The 23,767-nt window shown below is 50.3% G+C and overlaps 1 protein-coding gene across 1 annotated transcript in view; it reads right to left on the reverse strand.

Moving 5' to 3' along the window:
- The window catches only part of POLE (DNA polymerase epsilon, catalytic subunit), a 33,297-nt gene that overhangs the window by 8,510 nt on the left and 1,020 nt on the right, over window positions 1–23,767 (reverse strand). Inside the window, 31 exon segments of the mRNA XM_039726136.1 lie at window positions 1,449–1,589; window positions 1,924–2,067; window positions 3,222–3,431; window positions 3,747–3,965; window positions 4,053–4,175; window positions 4,252–4,332; window positions 4,525–4,627; window positions 4,883–5,097; window positions 7,225–7,420; window positions 9,380–9,537; window positions 10,049–10,193; window positions 10,868–10,960; window positions 11,325–11,473; window positions 12,243–12,388; window positions 12,967–13,113; window positions 13,189–13,291; window positions 14,097–14,225; window positions 14,911–15,018; window positions 15,705–15,917; window positions 16,679–16,792; window positions 17,394–17,526; window positions 18,271–18,390; window positions 19,038–19,123; window positions 19,393–19,503; window positions 19,902–20,009; window positions 20,257–20,337; window positions 20,628–20,769; window positions 21,997–22,151; window positions 22,680–22,772; window positions 22,911–22,955; window positions 23,034–23,114. Of these exon segments, the coding sequence (XP_039582070.1) occupies window positions 1,449–1,589; window positions 1,924–2,067; window positions 3,222–3,431; window positions 3,747–3,965; window positions 4,053–4,175; window positions 4,252–4,332; window positions 4,525–4,627; window positions 4,883–5,097; window positions 7,225–7,420; window positions 9,380–9,537; window positions 10,049–10,193; window positions 10,868–10,960; window positions 11,325–11,473; window positions 12,243–12,388; window positions 12,967–13,113; window positions 13,189–13,291; window positions 14,097–14,225; window positions 14,911–15,018; window positions 15,705–15,917; window positions 16,679–16,792; window positions 17,394–17,526; window positions 18,271–18,390; window positions 19,038–19,123; window positions 19,393–19,503; window positions 19,902–20,009; window positions 20,257–20,337; window positions 20,628–20,769; window positions 21,997–22,151; window positions 22,680–22,772; window positions 22,911–22,955; window positions 23,034–23,114 (4,092 nt within the window).

Genomic DNA, 23,767 nt, shown 5'->3' on the forward strand with positions numbered 1-23,767 from the left:
TACATGTTTTAAGTTGTGTCCACTGTTGCCCATTCTTTCCTGAGCACCAGAGCAGAGCCTCTTCTCCACTCTTCTCATTGAGCAGGTCCCCTGAGCCTATTCTGGGCTGCACAGTCCAACTCACTCAACCTCCCCTCAGATGACAGATGCTGCTACCCCATGACTATCTAAATCCCTTCATATCTTTAAATGTCTCCATGCCCTTTGTTTTATTTCCACTGCTCATTTTAATTTCCTCTTCTTGGTGTTTCCTCTTCCCACTTATCAAACACTACTACAGTGGAGAAGAGTCAGGTTTTTCTAGAGGAAGGTCTATAGATACAAAGCATTTGGGTACATGCCAGTCACTTCAGACAAGTAATCTGAAGTATGTTTTGGGTGCTGCTTAGTTAACCTCAGTAGGGTTTGGTGGGGTCCATTTTCAATTGCTGATGGCATACATGGTTCAACCTTTTACATCACCACAGGATTTCACAGCCTCCACATAATTATTAAGAGTTGTGCCTTGCCTTGAGAGACCTTTCTTCAAATTTTTCAAAAGCAGAAATTTAAGGTGAATAGAAAAGTTTTAACTATGTCCCACTGGAATGCTTCACAGGTTATACCAGTAACTAGTAGCAAGTCTCCCAACTCTGTGATGATCTTTTTGCCCTTGCAGCCTCCTGCACCTCAGAAAGCATTTCATAGCCAGTGGCACCTCTGCTCACAGCAAAGCCTGTCCTACTCAGGACTTTTCATCCATAATAATCCTACAGTGCTTTTCAGTATCAAATTCACCTGCCTTTATGCTTTCTTTAACTCCATCTTACAATGGCGTGGTCTATTTTGCCATTTCCATACAGGCCAGATCTTTTCACTACAATATCCTCTCAGTTAATTTCCTGTCATCAGGTTTTGATCTGCTGGACAAACCAGTACCCTCACTGGAAGCAAGCATCCCAGGTCCCCACCTTCATTTCAGCATTGGCAAATTTAATCTTAGCCTCATTGCTTTCTACAGATTTCATTTAGGTTGTTTTTCTCTTCCCGAACTTTCAAGTTATATGCTGTTCTTTTATCTAAAGCTTTTACAACCTTGTTTTAGAAGACATGACACTCAGACCTATGTATCACTGCACATATGTTGGATTTTTCCCCAGCTTTACTCCAAATGCCCCTTCTCTTTCCTGGTTACAATACCAGCAGGCTGGCTCAGGATTTGTTTAGAGGAAACTCTCAATTTCTTTCCCAAAAGTTTCCTAACTCCAAATAAAATTACTTGAAGTCCCTTTCTCAACATATTGTAACCCATGTGCTAATACTCAGCACTTCTGTTCATATCAGCATAATTCCCAGTTTCCTGGACAATGTCCAGGGTTTTGAATTTTTGGTGTCTCACCATTGGAACTCAGACTAATAAGTCTGCTACTGCTCAGCAACCCTGAAAGACGAACACCTGAAGGAGTTACCTGTGTCTCATACACTCCCTCGATGTCCGGAGCAGAGAGGTCTGCATTAATTTCATTGATGTGCTCTTGGTACATGTCTTCAGGAACAGAGTATTCGTACAAGTTATAAACTAAGTTTGAGCGGGGCAGGATCCTGTTTACCTGCCAAGGTAAGGGACAGAACAATTGGGACACATCCCACCTCATGGCACCACTGCCAGGAGCCAGGCTCTGAGACAGGCCAGCTCCTGGTGCTTTCTCCTAAGGAAACCAGTGGGTTATGCTCCTGTATGTTACAAAGTTCTGTAACAGAAAACTTGATTTCCAGGCAGGCTGGGATTAGCAGAGTGACTAGGGCCTGGATGAGGGATATCCATGGGGTAGGAAAATGAGGTGTTGTGTGGCAGATGCTTGTAACTCCTGCTTACAGGGGAGGTGAAGTGCCTTACTTCAGCACAAGCAACCGTTTCCCCTTCCAGAACGGGCAGGTCCTCACCTTCCTGTAGGCTGTTCCCTCCTCAGGCTTTGGGACACGCTGGTTGACATAGAAGACACGGGGGATGCTCAGCTTGATGCAGTGCAGGTCGCTCCCTATCACCGCCCACAGCCGGAACAGCCCAGGCTGGCTGGTCTCAGCAATCTGCAGCACATGGGGCACAAGGTCAGTGTTAGCAGGAGATCCAACATGCCATCAGTGCTTACATCTACACTGCAGAGCACTCTGGGGATCTCTATGGTTAGTTGGTGGCTAAAACCAAAGTGGGGGGCTTAGAGAGTCATCACTTTCAGCTCTGGAGTCACTCTGTCCTGCTACTGTCCCAGGGCACCATGAAGAAAACTCTGTCTCAGGCTGGCCAACCAGCTCCAGGGAATGTCATCCAAGTCACTCTGGAGTCCTGGACCTGCAGCTCTGATCCCTTTCTGGAGGATGAAGTGGGTGACAGGGGCTGGGCTTAGTGGCCACACATAACAAAGGTTTGTAAAAACACCTGGATGACACCACCCCACCTGTTCATTTGTACATTGTCTGCTTCTAGGCACTATTGGAATCCAGTGTCCAACGCTGGGCTCCTTAACACAGGACATGGACATAAAGAATTGAGTGAAGGGCCACAAGGACGAAGAAGGGATTGGAGCATCTTTCATATCAGGGAAGACTGGCAAAACTGGGACTGTTCATCTTAGACCAGAAAAAGCTCAGAGGGATCTCATCTACATATATATAGGAAATGCAGAGAGAAGAGAACAGAACCTGACTCTTCCCAGTGGTCCCCAGTGGCAGGACCAGACATCATGGGCACAAAGCAGAATGCAGGAGAGTTCCTCTGCTGTGTCATGAAACTTCTTCCCTACAAAGGTGAACCTGGTCCAGGTTGCGTATGGATCGAAGTGGCACTCTCCAGCCTTGGAGATATTCCAGGACGTGGTCCTGGGACCCAGCTCTGGGTGGCCCTGACTGAGCAGGATGTGGGATCAGAGGGACATGAAAGCTGCCCCGGCCTCAGCTGATGATTTTGCTGTTCTGTGACTGCACAGTGCTGCCCATGGGCTGAACTAGAGTTGCCCCACCAGCAGATGTACCCACGCATCTGAGAGTCACCAAGAATGACTCTGTAGGCACCTGTTTCCATCCAAATGTGTGTGAGTCTGAGGCTCTGCAGCCCCTTCTGGGCTCCCTAGCGCTAACATTTACATGGGGTAGGTCAGGATTCCTGAGCTTCACCATATGACCACAGAGTGTAAATGTGAGGCTTGTGCCCCAGGCTGCTCTGTGGCAGGTCCCCTGCCCAGTACCTGCACGACCTGCCAGGGCAAGTCCAGGATGCTGCGCGCTGTTCGGCGCAGGTAACTGCTCAGCCCTTTGGAGAGGGCATCGCGGACCAATCCTCCACCTGCCAGCACCCCACCATCCTCCAGCCGCCGCCTCTTCCTCCGCTCCTGCCGCTGCCGAGCCTGCAGCTCCCACTTCTTCTGGTGGAAGCGCAGCCAGACCAGACGCTCCTCCTGAGTGGGGTGACCGTAAGCATGAAATCAGCAAAAGCGTCCCAGCCCCACAACATCACACCATACAGACTAGCCCTCCAACCTCATATCATGTTCCTGCCCCAGCTGTGAAGCCACCAACCCCTTTTCTCTATCAGTGATTGCTTTTCTGTCTCCTCATTGTATTTCTCCTTGTATCCCAGAGCCATGTGTGTGCAGAGTGTGGGTTCACAGAGTGCAGCTATGAAACCCACAACTTGCTCCTGAAAGCAACCAGGCTGCTTGGATGGATGAGTACAGTCCTGGGGCATCCCCTGCACAATCTGCTTCACCTACCTTGGTGGTGCCAAGGGATGGAGGTGGGCCCAGGATCTCTCGCCAGGACTGGGACAGCTCCAGGTCCTGGGACAGCTCTTGGCTCTCCTCTGCTGCAGGGATACGCTTCCGCTTATTTGCAATTGGAACCAGTGGCAGAGGGATCTTGACAGCCCCAAAGTCCTCTATATCACTGACCTGTGAGCTGTGTGTCCCCTCGACAGGTCGGCTGGCAAGAATCTGAGAGAGCAAGGAGAGCAGGAGGATGGGGGCTGCAAGAGAAAAGCCCTACTGGCACTGCCAGCACCTTCCCCTCCCCCTCTTTACCTGTTTCTTGCCTTCTGAAACAAAAAGCTCATTGATTTTTTTCTGTTTGTACACATCATTCTTCTCCAGGAGTTTCTTGTGAAGCCAGTCTGGGTGTCGGACCCGTGGCACTGGGTTCTTTACCTGCAGAGCAGCTCCAAATCACACCGAGTCCCCTGCACAAATCCTTCCTCCTGTCCACCCCCTTACTGCTCCGTACCTGCTGCAGGGCTGCAGGAATGGTGATGATTTTCTGGATGGTGCTGCCCAGTCTCTCGATGTAGTAGTCCCAGTCCAGGATCTGGGAAGAGGGCAGAGCTTGGTAAAGAAAGCCAAGCAGAAGGGCCCCCAGACACAGGATCAAACATCCCAGTAGCACCCTCAGCCCAGCCCCCTGCTTTGTGAGCACAGGAAGGCACTGCCCAGGTTGTGTCTCCAAAAGGATGAGCCCTGTCCCAGATGCGGTGTCATCTGCAGGGATTGCCTCACTCACCGCACGGATGTTGAAGTCCTGCAGCGAGGGGCTCTTCAGCCATTTCCGGAGGTAGTGTTTGCGCACACTGGGCTCGGCTTGGAAGATGGCAAGGGGGATGGCCCTGGGGAATGCAGGAATCAATGTCCCAGCCACCCACAATCTACTCTTCCAGCCTGTGGAGATCCTCCAGGCTTCTCCTAAACTCCTGAGAGGCCACTGGGTTGTACAGTGTTACCCATTGCCCTGCTCATGGCCTGTGCCAGATTCAGGTGATCACCTTGCCGTATATTCCAGCTCTCCCTTCCTGCTGCCTGCCCAGCCCCTCTTGGTTTCTCCCACACTGCCAGAAGCCCTGGCCCCCTCCAGGTGGGGTTACCTCTCAGTGACAGGAGACCCTTCTGGTTTCTTGGAAATGATGAAGCGACAGCTCAGCCCTGCATCCTTCACCATCTGGTCCCCCAAAAACTCTGCCAGGCGCTTGGCAGTGCTGATGGAGGTGGACTTCTGTTCCCCGTAGTCCTCCAGCTTGCGTGACATGGACCGGTTCTCTGAGATGAGCTCAAACAGCTCTGAATCAGGCATGTTGGCAGCCTGAAGGCCAAGAAAAAGCCCAAAGTTAGCAAGAACTAATGATCAAACTTTGCTGCTGTTAGGGAACACCACACACAGCTGACGTGTCTTTTTACAGGGAGCCTGGGAATTGCTTCCTGGTGCAGCTGCCAGTGGGATCTATAGAAAAGAGGGTGTGTGGATTTCAGGCTGGCATCAGTTTGTGCCACAGCTGGGCTGTGGCAGCACAGCTTTGTGTTATGCATGCAAAGTTACATGAATTTGCTATAAAACAGCATCACAAAACAAAAGACTGTAGAGGACCAGAACTAAACATGTTTTGTCTCAGACACTCTGAGTATTGCTACAGGAAAGGTGTAATTGGAGGAAAGGGTCCCACAGAGGTGTGCCAGTGCTGTTCTGAGCCAATTCCCTGCTACACCTTAAGACTCAGGCTTAGTCCATTTTCCAACACACATCCAGAAGAAGGGCTTGCCATGCCTGAAAGGGAGCAAATAGAGAGAAGAAAAAGAAGAGAGGGGACCTTTCTCTTCCACTTTCTTTGTCTCATTGTTTGCCCCAGCTCTGGACCATCCATGTGGCATGACCAAAGAAAGACCAAGACAGATCTAAGGACTGGTGATATTCTTTGTTTTCTTCCCTTGCTTTGCCTGAGCAAAGCAGGGCCATCACATTCTACTTCATACTTGGTATTGAACCCTGTTGTGGGAGTGGGGAGCTTGTGTAAAGGTGTGTTGTGCCTTGTTAGCCAGGACCCTTGAGTAGTGGTGTTGTGGCTCGTGTGCCAGCACCTTTGTGTGGTGGTGTGTTGCAGCTTGTTAGCCAGTACCCTTGAATACGGAGGGCCTATTGTGGCTTGTGAGCCAGTGCATTTTGAGGAGCTTCTGGTGGGAGTTGAGAGCTTATTGAAGTGTCCCATACAAAATTAAGGGCTTGTTTGCTTCCACTCTTGTGGAAGTCTATTGTAAGAACCGGCTTGTTGACTAACACCTTTTGAGTTTATGAAGTGTGTTGGTTGCCAGAGTTACAGCGACTGTACAATAATACAGAAAAGAGTTCCTGACACGTGACCTTTGCTCAACCTGATGAGAATTTATGATGAACATCATGCCCCTGGACCAGCAGGTCATGACAAGGACCCAGTTAGACTCTTGTTCCCTCCCACTGCATTGTCTCATAGAATCACAGAATCATTTGGGTTGAGAAGCCCTCTAATATCACCAAGTCAAACCATTCTCCCAGCAGTACCAAAGCCACCACTAACCCATGCACCCGTGTCACATCCACATAGCTCATACATTCCTCCAGGGATAGGGACTCCACCGCTGCCATGGGCAGCCTGTGCCAGAGCTGGACAATCCTTTTGGAGATGAAATGTTCTTAATTACTCAACCTAAACCTCCCCTGCTGCAACTTGAGGCTGTTTCCTCTAATCCTTGATCCCTGGGAGAAGTGCCCAACTCCCATGTGGTTCTGCCCTATTTGTCAGGGAGTTATAGAGTAATAATGTCCCCCCTGAACCTCCTCTTCTCCAGGCTGAGCCCCCACAACTGCTCCTCATCAGACTTGCACTCCAGCCACTTCCCCAGCTCTTTTCCATTCTCTGGACATGCTCCAGCCCCTCAATGTCTTTCTTGTCAGGAGGGGTTCAAGGTGCCTCACCAGTGTCCAGCACAGGAGGATGGTCACTGCCCTCGTCCTGTTTGCCACACTATGGCTGGTACAGGCCAGGTGCCATTGCCCTTCTTGTCTATCTACCAGGGCATGTGTTTAGTCACTGTTGATCAGCACCCCCAGATCCTTTCCTGTCAGGTGCCTTTCCAGACCTTCTGACCCCAGCATGGAGCATTCCATGGGGTTGTTGTGACCCCTGTGCAGGACTTGGCACTTGACCTTGTTGAACCTCACAGCACTGGGCTTGGCACATGGATCCAGCCTGTCCAGATCCCTCTGCAAGGCTTCCTGCCTTCCAGTAGATCCACACTCCCACCCAGCTCAGTGTTGTCTGTGAAGTGACTGAGTGTTAAAGTGATACAGGAGACCACTGACTCTGTGCAAGCCAAGTCCACCCTCCCACAGTGCGCAACCAGCTCAGACGCTCCTTCCCAGGCTCCACCTTGGAGTGCAGATTTGCTGAGCTGTGCCTACCTTGCTGTAGAGCACATCCAGCCAGTAATCGGCCACCTTGGCCACAGAAGCGTAGACCTCCTCCAGGGTGCTGCCTTTCAGAAAGGCTTCAAACACAGACGACTGGAATATCTTCACCAGCTGCAGTTCTCCCCGGCGTTTCACCTCAAACCCCTTCAGCTCAGCCAGGGACCCATCCTCATTGAACACAGCATACCTAGGAGAGACTGTGAATAAACCTGGCCTACACCAATGGACACATCCCCCAGGGTGCCACCGGTGTCCCTCCCACCAGAGTGCTTCTCCCCATGCCTTTGTGCCACCAGCCAACACGTCTGAAGGAGCCACAGCAGCACCTGGATAATCTCAAGTATCTACAGCTTCTCTAGCAAACATTTTACCTTGGTCTGGAAAAGGACCTCAGCTCTTGCCCCAGATCATCCACACTGACTAACTGAATCACAGGGGAAGTGATCTTTATCCAATCTCATGCCCCTGCCATGGCCAGGGACACCTTCCACTAGGCCAGGTGCTTCCAAGCCCTGTCCAACCTGGACTGGAACACTGTAGAGCTCCCAAAGCTTCTCTGGGCACCCTGTGCCAGCGTCGCACCACCCTCACAGACAAGAATTCCTTCCCAATATCTCAGCTAACCCTGCTCTCTGGCAGTGGGAAGCCATTCCCCCTTGTCCTGTCCCTCTCAGACCTTGTCCAGAGTGCCCCTGCAGCTCTTTCAGAGCCCCTTCAGGCCCTGGGAGGGGCTCTTAGGTCTCCCTGCAGCTTTCTCTTCCCCATGTAAACACCCCCAGCTCTCCCAGCCTGGCTCCAGAGCAGAGGGGCTCCAGCCCTTAGAACATCTCCATGGCCTCCTCTGGACTCAATCCAGCAGCTCCGTGTTTTCTTGTGCTGAGCATGCCAAATTTTGATGCAGCACTGAGGGTGAGGAGTGACCTTAATTGTTGTAATTAAGTAAGGGTGGGAGATGAGAGCTCAAGTGGAGAAATGAAGATATTAGGAAGAGATTTAGAAAGAAGGAAACTGGCAACTCCAATGCTGGCAGAGGGGTTGAGAGGAAACTGGATGCAGCCGTGACACACCTAAGGGAACATTCCTCCCTCTTGCCTTTTTGCTTGCATTGTTTTGCCTTTTATAGCCCTGAAAATGATCTGTATGTCTCAAAAAAACCCCAAACCACTATTGTGGGAATGACTAGTTAGAAGAGGGGATACTCAAACCTGCTTGGCCAGCCCTTCTCCCATCTACCCACATTCCCAACAGCACAGCCTTTCCTTCCTCAACTGACCATGGTGCCTGCAGCCACCTCCAGACTGTTGTGCCTGGAGAGTGACCAGGAAATAAATGTCCTTTTTTAGATACTTAAATTATAGGAATCCAGAGGCCCTGAGGAGAGTTGTACAAGCACAGCCCACTCAGAGCTGAGCAACACTTTGACTCCTGCAGAAGGATCTGAATGCCTGGAGAGGGGCACTGTCAGGGAATGGTGTGTGCTGAACCTTGTCCTGTCAGGGATTAAGCACAAAATGTTCAGAATTGTGAGGACAGAGGGTGCTGGGGACAGCAACAGCATGTTTTGGAGTCAGATGCAGGTCTGTGGGCTGCCACTCAAAATAATGGATGCTACTGCTCTAGCTCACATTCTTGGTTATGAGGTGGTCATTGAGAAATCAGTCAAGTTTGGGTACAACTATCCTATAATGTGACAGTAGTAGCAGAACCAGTCCTACTTACAGATGGAAAGGGAAGGGGAAATACGTAGGAGAAGAGTTACTGGAAGTCTGTACACTTGAAAGAACTGGAACACTTGAAAGATAGGAAGGCAGGAACTGCTGAGTTAAAGCAGATGAGATTGAATACAAGCAGTATTAGAAATCCTCAGAAGGAAAGTCAATGTTCTCCTGCACACCTCAGAGCCAAACAGGCAGATGTCTGGTCACTAGGCTGGAGAAACATCATTTTGCTGTTATCTGCTAAAATTTACTACCATAGTAGCTGGGTTCAATGATCTGATGTAAGAAACTTGTCATTTAAAGCCAGTTAGTCAAATGCTGCTGGCTCTGGAGGCAAGGACCAACATGCCCCACATGTACAAAGGCAACGAGATCCTTAGTCTTTCAGCTCAGGGGAAGAGACAATATTTCAAGCTTTGAAATCTCACCTTTTCTTCAGCTTCTTGCCCTCCTCTTTGGAGGCTGGAAGTATCATGGCTAGGTATGGACCATCCACTTCAAAAAAGATGCTGTTCTCTGAGCGTGTGACGTAGGTGAGTGAGGCTGGATCCTGCAGTTCCTGGTACTGGTCATTTGTGAAGCCTTCCTGTGGCACAGCCCCAGGAGAACAGTTTCAATCTACAGCTGTCAGGTCATACCAGGGCACGCCCCTGGGACACACCCTGCCCAAAGGGACACCTGAGCACCCCTCTGGGAGCTACAGCACAAGTTAGGACTCAAAAGTCAAAGCACTTTTCCTGCCTCTTGAGAAGAAAAAGGCTTTGGACCCTAAAATGATGTTTTCTTCTCTTATGGAGCTGTATGTCTCAAAAAAAGACATACAGCTTCTGGAGTAAGCAGAAGATAGGTTTAGACCTTGTGCTGGACTCCCTAACAGCACAAGTAAACATGCACCTAACCTGGCCTCTTACAGATCACCCTCTCTCATGGAGGATATTGAGCCTCTTTCTACAGTCAGATGCTCTTCAGGGCCATCACCCCCAACATGTCACTCATTACATAGGGACTAGAGATGGAAAAGGGGCTCTCCCAACTCATTAGCTCTCCATCTCCTTTTCCCAGGCTGCAGAGCTGGCCTGGACAGGTGCCAGACTCACCTTCACCAGGATGTTCAGCATGGCACCTGGGTAAGAGATGGTTACTTTTGGCTTCTTGATATTGGTTGACTTGATAACAAAGTTCTCTGGGAAGCTGTTGGGAAGGACACACCAAATCCCATCGGTATCCAGCTCTAGAGGTCTCCTAGGGAAGAAAGGAAGGAAGAAAAGAAGGAAGGCCACTGTCAGGAGCAGAGTGGATGAGAGGTGAGGATCAGTTCTGTGTCTCCAATTACGACAGCAGCAGCCTGTTCCATCCACTCTGTTCCCTTCTGCAAAGCAAACCCTCAAATGCAACAGCAGTGTCAGGAATCTGAATGTGCATAGAATAAGAGAATCACAGATCACTTGAGGTTGGAAGGGACCTTAAAGCTCATCACATTCCAACAACTCTGTGTCATGTGAAGGGACAACTTCCCCTAGACCAGGTTACTCCAAGCCCTGTCCAGCCTGGCCTTGAAACACTTCCAGGGACCCAGGGGCAGCCACAGCTTCTCTGGGCAACTTGTGCAGAGAATTTCTTCCCAATATTCCATCTAACCCTGCCCTCTGGCAGTGGGAAACCACTGCCTCTTGTCCCACTACTTCTAGCCGTTGCCCAAAATCTGTCTGCATCTTTCTTGGAGTCTCTTTAAGCACTGAAAGAGACCCTAAGGTCTCCCTGGAGCCTTCTTTTCTCCAGGATGAAAAGCCCCAGCTTTCCCAGCCCTTCTTCCTCACAGGAAATGTGTTACATCTCGCTGAAAACTTGAGTGTTTAACATGCTCCCACATCTGTCCTAGATGCAGACGGACCTTCTTCAGTTCAGAACACACTCACCCAATCTGCTCGATCAGCTCTCTGGCCTGGGTGATGATATTTGCCCCTGTGAAGCAGACAATGCCAGCCATTTCCATGGAGTACCAACGAGCTCTGTGAGCAGAGGAGTCACAGTTAAAACCATTACATGCCCCCTCCAAAACCCAGCTATGGAAGGGCAGGAGGATCGCTAGGGGAAGAAGGGCAAGAAACACGACACTGGGAATTGTTTTCCTATGAAATTCTCTACTCATGATGCTCCAGAAAAGCTGAAAACCCACTAACTGACAAGATTCCCATCATTTAATGTCTGGTAAGAGTCTCCAGGATGAGGAGTGGTGGGTAGAGGCAAGAGAAGACTGTTACAGGTAGGACCCACTCTCATCTTGGTGCTTCAGGAAGCGACTACCTCAGCAGGACAATCCTGGTTTCCAAGAGTCCTCTCTAGAGGATCCTGGATGGCTCAGGGAAGACTTACCCTTTCCGCATGACATATCCATAGAAGGAGTTGAGGATGCACTTGTGGGCCAGCTGAAGGGAGTCATAGAGGATCTCCATGTTCTTGCAGCGTTTCACTTCAGAGGCATCTCCTGTCTCCACTGCTGCAGACAGCTTCTTCTTCCACACCTGTATGCCAAGGACAGAGTCAGGACAATTCCATATATCACTGCTGGTGGCACCCAACTGGTTTCCACTCAGTCCCAGTACAGCATTGCAGCTTAACAGGAATATCTTTGCCAAAGATCAGTATCATGAGTCAAACATCCCATTTTCTTTTGCAGCACAGGATGGGTTGGCCAGAGGCACTTTGTCACTTGTCAGCTGAGACCTGCATCTCCCATCATTGATCGGGATTCAAGCAGCACCAGCTGTGCTGCACCATATGCATGCAGGGAAGAATTCAACCCACTGCCTGATGCAATCCATCATGCCTGGCTAACAGTAGAACCACCAGTGTAGGAAAAGCCTCTCTGTCAGCCCTGGGAATCATGGCAAAAGAGGCAGCTGGGAGGAACTGCAAAGCAACAGGTCCTTTAATTAACTCTGCCAGACATAGAGCCCCTGAGCCTCCTAGAATACTTTGGGCTGGAAGGGACCTTAAAGCTCATCTCATCCCACTCCTTGCCTTGGACAGGAACACCTTTTTACTAGGCCAGATTGCTTTAAGTCCCACCTAACCCAACTGGCTTTGGACACTTGAGGGGATGGGCCAGCCACAGCTTCTATGGTCAACTTGTGGCAGCGCCTTACCTCCCTCACAGGGAAGATTTTCTTCCCAATAACTAATACAACACTGCCCTCTATCAGTGGGAAGTCAACAGGGTAATCCTTTGAGGTTTTCAGCAAGGCACCCCAGGCTTGGCAAGACAATTTGAGCAGCACCCAAGCTTGGTACCTTGTGCAGCCCTTTGAACTCATATCGGCGGTCCCGGAATGCTCGCACCGTGTCCACATAGAAAGAGTTTTCTCGTTGGCAGATGGTGGTGACTCGCTCCTCCACCTTGGTGACATGGATCTTCTTGTATGCCTTGCGGCAGTAATCTGGTCAAGGGAGGAGGCAGAGGGAGGTTGTCAGGGATAGCTGCCCTGCTACAGAGGGATGAGCAGAGTAGGGATAGGGAGGCAGCTAAGCATAAGGCATGGCTGAGTGGAGGACAGTCCTGCTGCAAAGGGAGAGGAAGATCCCAGTATGGAAAGATGCAGCATCTCTTTATGGAGGTGAAGGGCCATGGGGAAAACAAACTAATCATATGGCCCACCTACAAACCCAGGCTCTGCCCCCAGCCAGTTGGGTGGTTCTACTGGACAGATTCCCTCCAGGTGATAGGATAATGTGATGTTTCTCTTTCATTAACTGGCTTTATTTAGCAGCCTGACAAAAAATGGAGCCATTCATATTTCAGCTCAAATCCATGTCCCTCCAGGAGAAAGGGAAACACTGACAGAAGTACCAGTGCCTGGCTCCTTGTAGGAAGCACGCATGAGTCTGTTGGGATCCTGGATAAGTTCTGAGAGCAGTCTTACTCTACAGCCCTAGGAGGGGTTACTACTGCTGAATACTGCTCACAGTCCAGGTTGCAAAACACTGCCAGGATGATGACCTTGATTCATTTTTTTACCTGCTAGGCGCTTTTTCTCATACTTGGCTTGTTCTTCCTGGGAGAGCTCATGGAAGGCACGGGGTGGTCCATCAGGGAACAAGGGAGGGAACTTCTCTGACTCCAGCTGCTGCTGGATGCGGTGGTACTCACTGCGGCTGGCAGGCACTGCAGAGAAGGGCAGTGATCAGTCTCTCAGAAGAGAAGCAGGAATTTGGCTCCATCTCTATGGACTGTACTTACTGAACTCTCCTCTCCACTGCCACGTCATCCGGCGCTGACAGTTGGCACCTGGCTTGTTGAAGTCACAGGCAGCACATGTGGCCTCATCCACCATGGCGGAGGGCTGGATGCAGTAACAGACACACAGGTGTTAGAGGGGACAGGTCCCCAAATGACAACTCATGCTAGAACATGTGCTGAGTGGCAAGAGAGCACAGGTGTGAACATCAGAGATAGTACTCAGTGAGTTTCCTTTTCCAGAGCCTTTCAGGAGCACACGCTCCTCAAAACAACAGCTGGGTTTCTGGGAAGAGTTGTAGCTAAAGCTGCAGCTGAGTCTCTGAAGACCTAGCCATCCAGAGAAGGACAACAGAGCTAGAGAAGGGGCTGGAGCACAAGTCTGGGGGGGAGGAGCCGAGGAAGCTGGGGGCTCAGCCTGGAGAAAAGTAGGCTTAGGGAGGACATTCTTGCTCCTACAACTTCCTGACAGGAGGATGGAGCCAGGTGGGGGTCAGGTCCTGCTCCCAGGGAAGAGGAGAGGAAACAGCCTCAGGCTGTACCAGAAAATGTTTAGGTTGGACATTAGGGAAAAATCCTTCACTGAAAGGGTGATCAGACAGTGGCACAGGCTACTCAGAGTGGCATTCTCCTCAAAGTATTTAAAAGCTATGTGAATGTGCCACTTGGGGACATGGGTTAGTGGTGGCTTTGCAATGCTGGCAGAGTGGTTGGACTCAATGGTCTCAGAGGGCTTTTAATAATTCTGTGATTCTACAATTCCATGGCAGCTTGACCAAATTTCACACCCAGCCTCACCTGCTTCCTCTACCCTGTGCAAAGAGTTCAGCCCTTGCTTTCAAGGGGATCCAGAGGGACCATCAAGGTCATCTGGAAGTCAGATTAGGAGAGACAAGACTCATGTTACCCACCTGCAACCTGTTGGTCAGAATGATGTTGGGGTACATGGCCCCCACATCCAGATGATAGATAAGAGGACACTCAATTCTGTTGGGAACATCCTTCAGGGAATTCAGTTTGGCCTTGATTTCATCACAAACCTGTGGTGAGATAAAGAGAAGTGAAACTAGGGCAGGAATCAAATGAATCAAATACTTTTTGAATTTGGTTCTTCTTCACAGGCACACTCGCCACAGGCTCTGGGGATGGATCTAAAGGACCAAAGGAGCAGATCAAAGGAGCAGATCAGGGTCTCCTCAACCACTGGTGCTTTAGGTTTTGATTTTGATATTCAGGATAAGATACTCTGTAGGAATGCCTGGGAAGTGGAAGCAGCTGCTTCCTAAATATGACTTGATTGAAGACCTTTTCAATGCAAATGGGTTAATGGAGACAACAGCAAAGACCAGAGGTCCCCAGTCTAGTGCTGCCCTCCAAGAAACTCCAGACTTGGATTTGGAGAGGGGCAATCTGCACTTTTGTAGCTGATAAGAATTGGGGAACAAGAGGAACAAGAGCATTTGGGATATCTGAGGGGGTTTGCCTTCTCCCCTAAATTCCTTCCCAGCTCTCTCACAGCTTTGCTTTGAACCCACGAAGGGAAAAGCAGGAGCTACATTCCTCAGATGAGGCAGAGATCCTGATCCCCAGGCTGGGCTGCAGGACTCAGCCTCTAAATGGGCTTCTTAAGTCTCTCTCTGTAGAGCATAAACCAAACCCAAACAAGCATTTTAGAGCTGCAGTCCCAGTTTCCTGCCCAGCTCAGATGTGCTGTGGGTACTGTACCTCCTGGAAGTTGGTGACCTGATCCAAGGGAAGACTCTCCTCTTCCTCTATGGCATGCTGCAGGGTCTTCTCCACATGCTGCACCAGGAAGTCAAAGGCAGCAGGATTCTACAGGGACATGGAGATGGCAGTGAGGCCGTAGGCAGTTGTCCCTGGCTGCAGGCCAGCAGCTTATGCCCCATAACCCTGTCGCTGCTTCGCTTGGGGACTTCTAAGCTGTAAGGGACATGCTGATGCACTGGGGGAGGTGATGGAGGTAGGAGAAACAGTTAAAAAGCCCTCAGGAAGGGTTCAAAAGCAGCTCAGTTTGAGAGAGGACAGGAACCCAAGTAACAGACGCATAACTTCCAAGAAACACTGGCTGAAAAACAAACCCAAAACCCTACTTCACCACCATCCCCTGCTGTCAACAAGCTCTGGATTGCTTGCTCTCCCACTGAAGCACAGATGGCCACTTAAGATCTCCTCCCACCTCATCCCAGCCCAGCTTCAGGTGGAAGTTGCCAAGCATTAGAACGCGGCTGTTGAGGTCAGTGGTGAAATCACTATCCCTGAAAGTGTTCAGAAGACATGCAGATGTGGTACTTGGGGACAGTGGTGGCCTTGCCAATGTTGGGTTAACAGTTGGACTTGTCAGCATTAAAGGGCTTTTCCAACCTTACTGATTTCTGTGATTCTAGATACTGCCCTAGAAGCCCAGCAGGGATACACTGGAGATGCCAACAACAGTGGAAATGCTATCTCTCCCCACTACACTACTCCATGAGGACAGGGGCTGGCTGCTGGCCAATTACCATTTTGAAGCGGCAGGGAATGTCACTGCGGAAGACCCCAGATTCCAGTGCTTCCACGTGGCCTCCCACATAGGTCTCTGAGTCCAGCACATGTCCATCTTCTGTAAGTTTGTTGAATTCTTGCTCCTGCTTGTTGGGGAAGATGATGTTGGCATGGTAGGCCTGAACCATCAGCAGTGCCTCACACAGTGTCCCAGATCCTTTTCTTAACACCTGTGCATGAGAAACCAAATCTGGATTCAAATTCAAAAACAGTAGATTTAAATACCAGGAGGAACTTCCCTGTGAGTGTGGTGAGGCACTGGACTGTCACAGATTTCCCAGAGAAGCTGTGGCTGCCCCATCCCTGGAAGTGTCCAAGGCCAGGCTGGACAGGGCTTGGAGCAATCTGGTCTAGTGGATGGTGTCCCTGCCATTGACAGGAGAGTGGATGAGTTATCTTTAAGATCCTTTCCAACTAAAACCAGTCTGTGATTCTGTAGAAGTGCTGTCCTAGCACTGGCAAGATTGGATAGTCACACAACAAGCTGGATAGCTTCAGCTGGTGACACATCTGCAGCACCACTCCATCAAGTGCCTTTGTCAGCTCAACCAGGTGGGAACAGACCGACATCTTCTACATGCTTGACAGCTTCCTCATCATCGTCCCTACAGCTGACAACAGCCAAGTTGAACTGACAAGTTCATTGACAAGTGAAATTGGCTGAACATGGAGCATCAGCCATATTTTCTAGCGTTCTAGCTCCAGCCCTGCACTGCCAAATGTCAGGTGTCTTCTTATAGAAACCTGTCACCAAATACCCCACGGTTGTTGGAGAAAGGAGCAGCCTCTAAATCCACCCTCCCTTCCTCCCTGCCACACATGCAGACTATCTAGGCAGCAGGAATCAGATCTGTAGCCAGTGCATCCCTGCAGCGTGGGAATCATGGTACTTCACCCAGAAAAGAGATCATAATTTTGGGAAAGCACTCACCTCATCAGGCTCCATGGGAATTATAGTACACAAGGCGAAAATGAAGGGATGCACATACTTCATATACATGTAGTAAGTAGCAACGGCATCAGACACTGAGTAGGTGGCCAAGGTCTGTCAAGAAACAAGAGAAGCAAATTAATCCCAATCCCATGTGAGAGTGGTTCAATGACAATGATCTTCCATTGCGTCCTGCTGGACATTCTCCTATCAGCAAGAAGAAGGAGAAGGCATATTTCTCCACAGCCTAGGTTGTAAATAATGTGTTTGCTTCTGAAGCATCCTGCTTTAGCACTAATCAAACAGTAACATGTCAGTTCTAACTGAGAAGGAATGGGGAAGATGAACTGAAGGCGCAGAATCCACCCAGTTTGGGTCTCAGGAAGCTGCTACAGGGCTCAGCAGAACCTCCTGCCTATGACACCTGGAGCACTAACCCTCTCCTATTCCCCCAGCAGGTTCTTCATGGTGTTTCTGATTTCAGTGGTGCTTTTCATCCCATAGTAATGTAAATAAATACAGAGAATGCACAGTGCAATGCCAGGGCCAGAACCACTTCAGGGCAATCCTGTTCCTTCTCACTGGGAGCTCTAAGGCATGGGAAGTCTGGGGAGACAGATTCAGTTAATTTCTCAAAATCCACTCTAACTTACAGTCTCAGTTATAGTGCAGCTGCTCAAGGCTTGTTTTCCCATAGAGCACAGGGAGAGAATACCTGAGGCTCCTCTGTGGCCATCCGGCACATCTCCTCAGGGTCCAGCTCCACCGGATCGTAACCCAGTTTTGCTTTAGCTGCTGCTTTCAGGTTGTGACTTCCCACTGGGAGGTAACTGTCTCTCTTCACCCACCTGGACAGAATCAGGAAAACATCAGTTTGTGCAGAGAAACAAGGCCTGACCTTCAAAACAGGGTCAAGACTGTGAAGGGGACCTTGACTACCATGGAGATCTCTCACCAAGGACAGCCCAGCATCCAAGAAGAGTAGATGCAGTTGGACAAGGCTATCTAACTTTAGCTAGCCCAATAAGAACAACCCCCACTGTCCATCTCCCCACCACTGCTCAATTTCCATCTTCCAGCTTCCTCAGTAGATTCAAGATAAATATTTCACCACTGAAGAAGACCCCACCTTCAAGAACATCCAGCTGTGCTCCAGAGCCCAGACTGCTCCAGGTGGGAAAACTGACATAAAACCCTAAAGTTCTGTCTCTCCCATATGTCCTTTCCTCTTCTCTCTATGTCAGGAGGCTGGTAGGTGAGGCTATAGTCCCTTTCCCTGCTCCAATGGCCAAATCTTAACCCACACCCTCTCCCTTTCTCTGTCCTCCCAAATCAGCAATCAAACACCCAAGGCTGCAGGGCAAGAGCAGTCTGGGAACCCTTCAGGGGAAGACTTGGCAGCTCCTTTGGAATTCAGCACATCAAGAGGAAGAAGACAACACAGGAATGGATTATTACACAGCTGAAAAGGTGACACACAAAGCTTCCAACAGACAGAACATGAGAACAGTATTGAAATACAAACATAGGTATTTTATCTGAACTGAAGAGATAAAGACACAGCTATATTGTAGAGGGGCAGCATTCAGTACCTCAAACAGTCCATGTGGATGCACTGGGATGCTTTGTACTCTCCCTGGCTGTCCTTCTGAAACCCAATTTCCTGATACATATTAATTCCATGAGCTGCTGCTCTTGCTTCCACAAAGGGCCTGAGGAAAGAGGCAGCATGAAGAGAAGGAGCAGAACAGCCATTTTTCTGCATCTCCAACAATGGTTCCATAATCGCTTTTTTACAAACTACCTAATGATTTCTTCTGGTGATTTATCTGTGTATAGACTTCCAGGTGGGACTTGAAACAACCTGGTCTAGCGGGAGGTGTGTCTGGTCATAGCAGTGGGGTTGGAACAAGACGATTTTTAAAGTCTCTTCCAACTCAACCCATTTTGTGGTTCAAGAGGCAAACCTGCTTGCTTGTATCCTGCATCTGACAGCAGAGGGGTGTAGTCCCTCTCCTCCTGCTTCCCCAGCCTCATCTGCGCAATTCTTCCAATGTTTTCCAGGTCTCTTTTGACCCTCTCCTTGCTCTCCCATGACTGAGTTAATCCATACACTGACATTCCCACACTACCAAGGGTTTAAAAGCAGCTCTGGCAAGTGGATGGGACTCTTCAGAAAGGCCTACTGCCAAGCCAATGACCACAGGATTTGGTGAGGTGCAGGACATGGCTGCTCTGCATGTGGCCACATGGCTTCTTCACACTATCTGAGCTATGGAAGGATGTTGAGGATGGAACCTGATCTTGCCCTCTAGCTCAGGGGACACCTTGCCAGTTTAGTCATAATCCCTGATCTTACCAGTCAAAGAAGTCTCCATTGTATGTGACAATGATGGTGGGTTTGGTCTCCTGGACATGTTCAAACCATCTCCGGATTAAATGAGCCTGGGATGAAACAGAAAAGATGTGTAGTTTAAGGAACTTCACCTCCTTCACAGGCAGGGGGTGGATACCACAGTTTGTCCCACCCTTCCTCTTTCCTCTGCACCTAGCCCAAACCTGATCTCTCTCACCCTTATTCCCAAGAAACAAAAGCACAAACAGCCCTGCTGGACTTACTGGGTTCTCCGGGGAGGCAGTCTTGCCAGGGAATGAGCTCTCTGGCCAAGCAAAGCTCCAGGCAGGTAAAACTCTGCAGAACAGGACTGACTTACCTCATCTGGTTCGTTAAAGACACAAAATGGACCCTCATACTCCGGCTTGGGAGTAAACTCAAAGTCTTCAATGTCCTCTGACACAATCTCCCTGTTTGTGATCAGGTAGCCCTGAGGAGGTAACAAGGAGGCAGTGAGGAGGACTGAAGTCACAGACAACTCAAAAATACTGCCGAAACAACGGGATGCTTTTCTCTTGAAAGCTAGAGCTTCTCTTAAGGGGGAACTACATTTTGGGAGTCATCCATTGAAGCATCATTGACCACCAAAAAAAGAGGCCAAGGAGAGACAACATAGGACACCAGAGTTGCCTCAGTCCTGCAGAGATGCACCAACAACCTGGGCTGGGTTCCATGTAACATCACCCAGACATCAATGCCATTCCCACAGCCACACATCATGCAGCTGGCAGCATGGCAAGCCTGGAGACAGCAGGATTAGAGGGGAATGCTGGGCTGCTTCCCAGCTTTGCTGCCCAAGCCTGAAGGAAACTATCCTAGTATCCTTACCTGCCCATCAATCATGTAGGAGATCATCATGATCTGGTCTGTGTCTGCATCAGGAAACTTCAAAGGCAGTTTGGTTGTTTCAATATCAAAGGCAAGAACAACAGGATCCTGGGCAGGACCAAATCCATTAGAAAATATTCCAGAGCTGACGGAAAGGGTGTTTGGATTTATAAAACCCAGTGTTGGTCCAGTAAGGGAACCAGAGCATCCCCATTAATTTAGTGCTTTATCAACCTAAAAATCACTACCCAAGCCCAGTGTATCCCCTGCCACCACGGTTTTACGCTGGCAGCGCATCAGACACCAGTCCATTGGGGCGGAACGTGCACACAAAGAACACCTGCCCAGTGCTCACCGGCCTCTCCACAAGGTCATCTCGACGGGTGATTTCAGGTGGGTAGGTGTTGCCCCGGTATCGCACGTTGTACCAGTGAGCCTGTGGAGAAAGGAGGGTGGGTAGTGCCTTATGGCAGGGGCCACATCCCCACGTCACTCTGTCCAGCTGCTGGGGATGGAACTGTGGCAATCACAGGCAGCCCAGAAGAGAAGTTCGAACTATTGCCAAGCATTAGTCAGGTAGCTTTTCTGTGTGCCATTAAATATGAAGCTCAGCAGAACAAAACTGAGCTCCAGACATGAACTCATTGTCCAATACTTCTGTAAAGGTGTTGGAGAGAAGAAAACTTTTGTGCGCTTCAGGAGTGTGACTGGGAAAGCAAAGCTCACCACATGGATCTTCAGGTCGATGGAAAGGCGAACGTGGTAAGGCACATCATATTCCCGCATATCCACAATGTTGTCCATCTGGTTGGCAGTTTTTTTTGACACTCCTTCCTCATCTGTGCTTAGACTGGCCCTACTCAGAGCACTGCAAGAGCAGAGGGAAGCAGCTGCTTTACCCATGTGTCACACAGAATCACAAGGTTGGAAGAGAACTTTAAGATTGAGTCCAACCCAGCCCTAACACCTCAACTAAACCCTGGCACTGAGTGTCTACCAGACCCTCCTTCCAAAGAGGATACATGCTCTTTTTATTCCAAGTTCCTTCAAAACCTCCTTGCCCATCCAGGCTGAACATTTGCCTTGTTGACTCATCTTTCAGTGCACAGGGACAGTCTGTTCTGTGCCCTCAAGATCTCCGTTTTAAGGCACACCCACCCCTCCTGGACTCCTGCTTCCCAAGGAACTCTCTGAGTAAGTCTCCTAAATAGGCCAAAGTCTGCACTTCAGAAGTCCATTGTGAAAATTTTATTGATGCTCCTTCTTATTTCACCAAATATTGAGAACTCTATAATTTCATGATCACTGTGCCCTAAACAGCCTTCAACCACCAAATCTCCCACCAGCCCATCTCTTCTTGTAAACAAGGGATCTAGCATAGTCCCTCCCCTGGTGTCAGTCTACCAGGGACACCCACTGGCACTGGTGACACTGGCAGCAAGAGTCAGGGACAGGAGAGAAATATAAAATGTTGGGTTATTTCTGTCTTGATTACAACTAGAAGTAAGGTTGCCCATTGCCTCTCTAGACCCTTTCACAGGGAACAGGCAAACTATTTGTCAGGCAACCAGAGATACCACCACAGCCCATCCCATCAGCTCTGAGGCCTCTTAATGTGCAGCACATAGCTGGAAGAACTGCCCTGAAGATGGGTGGCAGAAAGGCATAGCAGAAGTCATACCCAGACAAGATAACAACTCTGAGGAGAGCTGGGAAACAATCAAGAGGGTCTAATTATTAAGTGGGTGGTGAGGCACTGGCACAGATTTCCCAGAGAAGCTGTGGCTGCCCCATCCCTGGAAGTGTTCAAGGCCAGGCTGGAGAGGGCTTGGAGCATTCTGGTTTAGTGGAAGGTGTCCCTTGACAGGAGGGTGGATGAGATTATCTTTAAGATCCCTTTAGCCGAAACCAGTCTGTGATTCTGTAGAAGTGCTGTCCCAGCACTGGCAACCTGGTCTAGAGGTAGGTGTCCCTGCTCATTGTAGGTGAGTTGGACTAGATGGCCTTTAGAGGTCCCTTCCAACCCAAACTACTCCATGGTTCTATGAATTATTAACACGAGAGACTGACTGAATCCCCTGGGGGGAGCTCCCACCTCGACAGCATGGTCGTGTAGACATCACTCGCCTGGTCTCGCTCCCTGTTTTTCCGCACAGCGGGAGAGATCTCCTTCCGCACCTTCAACAAGTCCTCCACCGTGCTGAAGGACAGCTTGATGTAGTTCCTCTTCAGGCCTACCAAGTGGTTTGGCTGCAAAGCAGCAGGAGAATGGCAGCTCAGGGATGGGTACCATGAGAGAGGGGTGGAAGGAAAACAAGACCCATGCAGGTGGAAGGATTGGCCAAAAAAGAGATTATGTTGGGTGGGACAGTAAAGCACTGAAAAGAGATTCTGGAGGGTGTGTCAAGAGCACGAGAGCAGCACAGCAACAGCCCAGCCAGCCCTGCTGCTTGTGCATGCACCCACAAGTGGGATTTACCCAGGGAAAAAGAAGAATGGGTTGAGCATGAGCAACACCCCCCCCTTCAGTATCCTTCTCCCTCCAACCACTTTAATTCTAAAAATTAATGTCCTGAACACACTGTCTGAAACAACCTATATGTTCAAGGAGGGAAACGTAACTACTGCTGATAAGCAATTAACCATAGTAAACCCATTTCTGAGATGCCACAGCACCAGGAGACTTAAGTCAAGCATGCTGCTTTCTCTCCCTGCTCATCCCTTCCTACATCACTAGACCTGCGCAAGGTCCAAAAAAAACCACAGAGGGATACAGACCAGGTCCAAGTCCTCTTTGGGGACAGTTTCCAGCTTTGCAATCTTCCCTTGGAACTTCTTGGAGAGGAAGGAGGACACTTCCCGCTCACAGCCCTGTCAAGAGATCCTGGGGTTGAGCAGTGCATCTCTGTCCTTGGGAGGAGATCATCCCAAAGCAGGCTGCCCAGGAGGTCTTGAGCTCCCCAAGATGCTCTCTCCTTTCCTAGGGAGCTCAGCCCTGCCCCTCCTCACCTTCTGGGTGGCAATGTAGAAGTAGGGCTTGTAGGGTAGGGCCACCTAGGAAGGAGCAGACAGACAATGGTGACAGGTTCTCTCCCGGGACACTGTATCCACTCAGTCCCCCCTGGCACCCACCTTGAAGCGGCTCCCATCCTCCTGGATGAAGTAGTAGTCCACTGCGCTGACTGACTGCCGGTCCTCATCCAGCACCTCCGTCTGCCCATGCACACCAAGACTCAACAAGGTCCCTCCATGAGACTACCCCGGGACCCAGCACGGGACTTTCCCCCGGGGCTTACCGGAAGTCTCCGTGCGGGACTTCCCTCCCGGTAGTGCCAGGGAAATATGGGAGGCCCCGCAGGGACACTGAGTCTCCTCCCCCGAATACGGCCGGAGTCTGTCTGTCGGAGCCGCCTCGCTCGGCCCCTACCATGGGTGTCCCCAGGGGTATCTCCGTGGGACACTCCCCCCCCACCCTGGGCTGTATCGGGGTCTCCCCATAGGGCCCTGCCCCCGTCCCAGCGGCCATAATTATGCGGGACTCCCATCCCTGCTACGGCTGGGGTGTTTCTGTGGGAAACCCCTCCCCAGGCCCAATCGGGGGTCTCCCAGCGGGACTCCCCGTGCCTCGTCTGCTGCCAGCTCGCCTCCCACCGCGCCGGCCCGTACCGGGTGCATGTTGATGAGCCAGCCTGTCCGCTCACCGGGCTCTGCGAGCCGCTCGAAGCCGAACAGCGCGTCCAACCGGTCCGTGAGCTGTGCCCGCTCCAGGCGCTTGAGTGCAGACAGCGCGGGGGCATCGTCACGCCCGGACCCGGCGCCGTCCGCCGGCTCCCGGGGCCCGCCCGGCCGCCGCCCCCGCCGCGCTG

This window comes from Passer montanus, unplaced genomic scaffold (assembly GCF_014805655.1).
Source record: "Passer montanus isolate IOZ18808 unplaced genomic scaffold, ASM1480565v1 scaffold57, whole genome shotgun sequence".
NCBI lineage: Eukaryota > Metazoa > Chordata > Aves > Passeriformes > Passeridae > Passer > Passer montanus.